Consider the following 6,769-nt stretch of genomic DNA (forward strand, 5'->3'; position numbering starts at 1 on the left):
GCACAGTGGTTCCCAAACTTTTTCAGTCCAAGGCACCCTTTGGGTCTCCATGACTTTTTCAAGGCACCCCTAAGCCAAAATAATTACCGAACTGTTCCTTTTTTAAAGTAGTTAATGCTAAAATTATTATTAACTTGTTTGTAAAAATAATAAACATAAATTCAAGAAAAAAACATATTTCTTTAATTTGATTTCTTTCAAAGAACAATTGACAGCACTCGTTAACAGGAATAACATCAAACAAAATAAACAACAATAAGAGGCAGTTATTAAAGAGTGATCAACAATTACAACACTTATTAATGGGATATGTGGGCCTGTTGTGCACTACACAACTTTTCAAACCTTGGGATCAGCTTGGACACGGCCACCCTCATTTCCTGTTCCACATTGATTTTTGAACGATACTTGCTTTTAATTACAGCAACTGCTGAAAACCCGGCTTCACACAAATATGTTGTTGCAAAAGGAACAAGAATTTGTTGTGCTTTAGCACTGAGCATCGGATATTCATCTTTAATGGATATCCAGAATTCTTGAAGTCCCATGCCGCTGAATTTTGCTTTCAAGGTCTTGTCACAGGAAAGCTCGATTAGTTTTTCTTCTTCTACAGAAGTAAATTCCGTTGGGGCGCTAGTATTGAATGGATCTTGGATCCATCCAAACTTTTCCATATTTTCAGGAAAATATTTTTCAAACCAGTCACTGAGGTTTTTTAGGTGCTGCTCAAAAACTGATTTAAGTTCATGTGTCAAACAAACATCATTGGATGTGACAAACTGATGCAACATGGGGAAGCAGTCATCGTAACTGTCTTCATTTAATTTTCTTCTCCAAAGAAACAATTTTTTCCTGAATGCTGATACCTTCTCTGAGAGTTTGAGAATGTGGGTGTTGTTTACCTGCAGTGAGATATTCAGTGCATTCAGTTTATCAAAGATATCACAAAGGTAGGCTAACTTGGACAAAAAAACAGTGTCCACGTAATTATTGACACACTCGTGTTCTTCTTCCGCAAGATATGAGTACAGTTCCTGGTGTAATCTAAAAACACGAGAAAGTACATTGCCACGGGAGAGCCATCGTGAGCTGCAGTAGTACAACAAAGACGTGTGCTCAGAGCCCATATCCTCACACAGTTTTCTAAAAAACCTTGCCTTCTGTGGCCGAGTCTTTATAAAATTTACAACTTTCAATACACTTTCCATCACTGCATTCAGTGGAGGACTCAGATGCCTTGATGCAAGCGCTTCCCTGTGGATAATGCAGTGGGTCCACAGTGCATCAGCTGCTTTGCTTCGTATGAGTGCCTGCAATCCTCCATAACAGCCAGACATAGAACGGCCACCATCAGTACAGACACCACAGCACTTTGTCCAGTCTAACTGGTTTTCAATCATAAAAGTGTCAATGATCTGAAACAAGTCTTGTGCCTTTATACCGGCAGTTATAGTTTTACAAAAGAGAAGGTCTTCCACAATATTGTCACAATCGATAAAGCGTGTGTAGCAAATCAGATGAGCATCCTTATTGCTGTCTGTTGCCTCATCTAGTTGCAGTGCAAAATCCTTCCCTTTCATTTTTTCAATTAACTGGTCCTGTAGATCTTCAGCCATATGTTGGATTCTGCGACTGATTGTATTGTTTGACAAAGGTACCTTCGATAGCAGTTTTCCAGCTGATTCCCCAACCATAATGTTAACCAAATCCATTGCAGCCGGTAGAATCAGTTCTTCTGCGATGGTGTGAGGCTTTTTACACATCGCAATTCTATGTGCCACCTTGTAGGATGCAAGCAAAGCATTGCTTGGTATGGATGCTTGTTTAAAAAATGTGCCTTTTTGTTCTTTTAATTCTTTTAGCTTTCTGATGAAGAAATCACGCGGTTTCTTAGCCATGGTAGGGTGATTGGTCTCCAAATGGCGTCTTAGTTTGCTTGGAATCATGCTTTCTGTTGATAATATCTTCAGGCAAACTACACACTGTGGACGCTCTTCATGGTTGACATCTACAGATGTAAAACCGATATCTAGATAAGAATCATCGTATCTGCGATGTTTCCTTTTCTTCCCAACTGCGCCACTGGTCTGTGGTTCTTCATCCTTTTCTTCACTACCAGTCTTCTTTCCAGTGTTCAAAAACCTTTCCATTTTTTTGTACAACAAAATAATTCTGTACTTGAGCAATCACAATAAATTAATTTAAGTTGAAGGCAAATCCTTTGTAGCTTCTATCAGATAAGTTAAATTGTGCTTCCAAAAAGCAGCACCATAAAAACAGGGGAAATGTCAGGGGAAATCATACAATTAAGGCTGAGCAATGGATCATACCCAGTTGCTTAGCATACAAATATAGGTAACTAGGTGTCCCGTGCAACAATTTTGCATGCAAATAAAATACAATAAATTTTATAGCGAGGTTGGTGGTTTGTATTAGGATGAAAGAAGAGCCAGTTAATTTGTAACCATTTTGATTAGCCGAGCAAAACTGATCATCTTAAGGGGCCTACAAACGAGGAGATGCAGCTGACCATATTGACTGATGCTAGATCGCTCAGCAAAATTGCTCAGCACACAGCGAAAACTGGCCCTGACTGGACCGATTAATATCCCACGTGGTGGATATTAATCACTGGGCAATAACGGCGTGCAGGGCAATGCATCACTAACACTATGGCATGTTGTAAGCAATCTAGTGAGATCACTTACAAAATGCCCCTAAAACACTACGTGTGTAGGCCCTGTTAGCCGTGCCATATGAATGCATCCAGGGAAAGCACTCTAGGGGCCAAAAGTCAATTTTCTAACACAGATTTTTAAACAAAAAATACAATGTACAATTGCAAATTAACAATTTGCCAGAAACAGAGAACTTAATCTTAAAATGGTACCTCATTTATCGATTGTGGTTAAAATGGGATTGTCACCAAAAATCACCTTCTATAAATAATACATATGATTTGTTGGAATATGCATAACCTGGGTCAACCCTTTTAAGCCACCGGAACCCCTCACACTGTTGTTCCTATCTGACCTTGCACCATAGCTGCCTACCCTCCTGCATTCTGCAGGAGACTCCCTGAAATAACAGCAATCTCCCTCATTAGTCCTGCAATCTCCCTCATTTCGCCTAGCCCACATTAAACTGTTACATTTTTGGGGGATAAAAGGAAAGATAGATAGATACATTTACATTGAATCATCAGCACCATTTCCCAGCACTTTACCAAGTATAGTAGCTCTTACTAACTGCTTTTGGGTCTACTCTACATTTGGATATGTCATTTTAAAAGATTCCTATCAGATGGAGCAGTACACACCCACGATTCTACGTTCACAATTTCTTTTCACAATCTCTTCATATATGGAACTGGACACACCCTTTGTGTGTAGCATGACACGGCCCCTCAATGTGCAAAAAAAGCTCTGAGTCTGAATCGCTTCACCATACTTTAGTATGGCGAGTGTGATTCATGAAGGAATGAAAACTTATGCTTTCTACTCCATGGCGTTCAGATTAGTCATCTGAAAACAGGGGAAACTGTACATTGATGCAGAAATGGACACGTGGCATGAGGGGGGTGTGGTGATACAAAGCTAGAGGAGTATTTTCATGACAATAGGAGCGTAATGCCCGTTACACATGACGCCACACACGGTAATGTCCATTACAGGATGCCACACCATAATATCTATTACACGAACCACACTGTAATGCCCCACATGTATAGTACCTTGCAGAGGAAAGGGCTGGGTTCAGCGGCGGTGGTGTGGAGGAGGCTGTGGTCAGCGGTGGTGTGGAGGAGGCTGTGGTTGTCTTCTGCAGCTGTGCGGAGGAGGCTCTGGTCAGGACAGAGAGATTGACAGCATGGACAGTCAGAGTGACGGCGGAGACAGTCAGAGTGACGGCGGAGACAGTCAGAGTGACGGCGGAGACAGTCAGAGTGACGGCGGAGACAGTCAGAGTGACGGCGGAGACAGTCAGAGTGACGGCGGAGACAGGCAGAGGGGTGGCGGGGACAGGCAGAGTGACGGCGGGGACAGGCAGGGGGGTGGCGGGGATAGGCAGAGGGGTGGCGGGGACAGGCAGAGGGGTGGCGGGGACAGGCAGAGTGACGGCGGGGACAGGCAGAGGGGTGGTGGGGACAGGCAGAGTGACGGCAGGGACAGGCAGAGGGGTGGTGGGGACAGGCAGAGTGACGGAGGGGACAGGCAGAGGGGTGGCGGAGACAGTCAGAGTGACGGCGGAGACAGTCAGAGGGGTGGCGGGGACAGGCAGAGGGGTGGCGGGGACAGGCAGAGTGACGGCGGGGACAGGCAGGGGGGTGGCGGGGACAGGCAGAGGGGTGGCGGGGACAGGCAGAGGGGTGGCGGGGACAGGCAGAGGGGTGGCGGGGACAGGCAGAGTGATGGCGGGGACAGGCAGAGGGGTGGCGGGGACAGGCAGAGTGACGGCGGGGACAGTCAGAGTGATGGCAGGGACAGGCAGAGTGACGGCAGGGACAGGCAGAGTGACGGAGGGGACAGGCAGAGGGGTGGTGGGGACAGTCAGAGTGACGGGGACAGGCAGAGGGGTGGCGGGGACAGGCAGAGTGATGGCGGGGACAGGCAGAGGGGTGGTGGGGACAGTCAGAGTGACGGCAGGGACAGTCAGAGTGACGGCAGGGACAGGCAGAGTGACGGCAGGGACAGGCAGAGTGACGGCAGGGACAGGCAGAGTGACGGAGGGGACAGGCAGAGGGGTGGTGGGGACAGTCAGAGTGACGGCGGAGACAGTCAGAGGGGTGGCGTGGACAGGCAGAGGGGTGGCGTGGACAGGCAGAGTGACGGCGGGGACAGGCAGGGGGGTGGCGGTGACAGGCAGAGGGGTGGCGGGGACAGGCAGAGTGATGGCGGGGACAGGCAGAGGGGTGGTGGGGACAGGCAGAGTGACGGCAGGGACAGGCAGAGTGACGGCAGGGACAGTCAGAGTGACGGCAGGGACAGGCAGAGTGACGGAGGGGACAGGCAGAGGGGTGGTGGGGACAGTCAGAGTGACGGGGGAGACAGGCAGAGGGGTGGCGGAGACAGTCAGAGTGACGGCGGAGACAGTCAGAGTGACGGCGGAGACAGTCAGAGTGACGGCGGAGACAGGCAGAGGGGTGGCGGGGACAGGCAGAGGGGTGGCGGGGACAGGCAGAGGGGTGGTGGGGACAGACAGTGGAATGGCGGAGACAGGCAGTGGGATGGCGGGGATACCAAGATGGAATAGGACAGCAGGGACAGAGAGTAACAGCAGGGACACAGATGGACAATAGGGACAAGGACAGCAAGGATATCCCACCCCTGCTGTGGGTCTGGCACACAGCCCAGCACTCACAGTGTGGCTTTTACAAACCCAGACCCGACCCCCCCCCCATAGTTCTTAACTGTGTGGCTTTAACAAACCAAGACATAACCCACCAGCACCAGCACCCCACCCGCAGCTGTCACATGTGCTGCCACTCACCACCCTTTATCGGCAGCCTTCAGCAATCTTCTCCTCTAGGGAGACCCGGAAGTCCAGTCCGCATCTCACACCGCGGAGTGGCTGCACAGTTGATTGACACCCTCCAGGGAGCCAATCTTGAGGGAGAGAATGCAGGCAGGCAGCCGTCTTTAGCGTGCGCCGGGCGGGGTGCCGGAATGAGCGCGGCGGGGGGCGGGGGGGCTGCCTGCATTCTCTCCCTCAAGATTGGCTCCCTGGAGGTTGTCAATCAACTGTGCAGCCACTCCGCGGTGTGTGGCAGCCCCCCCGCCCCCCGCCGCGCTCATTCCGGCACCCCGCCCGGCGCACGCTAAAGACGGCTGCCTGTCACTCACTGACGGCACCGTTCTCACTCCACAATGCGGCTACCTATCGGGACTCTGGCGCCGCGGCTCCCCTGTCACAGCGTCGCGGCACCCCAGGGAGCCGCGGCGCACAGTTTGGGAACCTCTGGCCTAGCACACAGAGCTGACAGCCCACACACAGAGCGAGCTGTCAGCTCTGTGTGCTAAGCGAGCGGACAGCGCCAGTGTTCTCCGGTGGGAGAACACTGCCGATGCCGATATTGATGGACACTGTCCATCAATCTCGGCCACCGATAAAGACGCGCGGGGACGCGCACGGATGCCGATACAGCCCCCACACATACACCGATGTGAGGGCATTTGCTAAGCGACTTTGCAAAACTAAGCAAAATCGCTTAGAAAATGCCTTAATATCGGCATGTGTGTAGGCCGTATAACAGTCTAGGTTTTATGGAAAAGCATGTTATGCAACCAGGCCGTAGCGCTGCAGGCGGGACTCAGATGCTCCACGGGGGAAATGGGTTATGCGGCTGCCGCATCTGCGCTCCACGGGGGGGGTTGGGGTTGATCCAGCCACTGCCGCTGCGCTCCATGGGGGGGGGGGGAGACTTGGTGACGGGTGATGTGGCGGGAGGTTGGAGATGCTGCTCCGGGTAGGCTCCAGGGGGGGGAGGGGCTTTTGACGCTCACCTGCTCCCAGCTCCTTACTTCCTGCTCTCCTCGGAGGGAGCGCTGCTTCTGCTGCTTCATGCTGCTCACCACCGCCCTCCAAATGCCTAATCCTGCCTAGTGGTGGCGCCGACCCTGTATGCAACACAGTAGAGGCCATTATATATGTCATGCCACACAGCAGATCCCCAGTACCCCATATACACATTATGTTACACAGCAGTCCCCTTATATACATTATACTACACAATAGAGAACCTTATTCTGTACATATTTTGCCACATCAGAGC

At 50.4% G+C, this 6,769-nt stretch overlaps 1 protein-coding gene across 1 annotated transcript; it reads right to left on the minus strand.

Annotated features, from left to right (window-relative positions):
* Positions 1-299: 299 nt before the first annotated feature.
* On the minus strand, positions 300-2,150 carry LOC146036858 (zinc finger BED domain-containing protein 5-like). Its single transcript, XM_083160715.1, has one exon. It carries the CDS (start codon positions 2,148-2,150, stop codon positions 300-302), a length of 1,851 nt encoding a protein of 616 aa, XP_083016841.1.
* Between the last annotated feature and the right edge of the window lie 4,619 nt (positions 2,151-6,769).

The sequence above is a fragment of the Crinia signifera genome, chromosome 9, assembly GCF_055691185.1.
Source record: "Crinia signifera chromosome 9, ASM5569118v1, whole genome shotgun sequence".
Classification (NCBI taxonomy): Eukaryota; Metazoa; Chordata; class Amphibia; order Anura; family Myobatrachidae; genus Crinia; species Crinia signifera.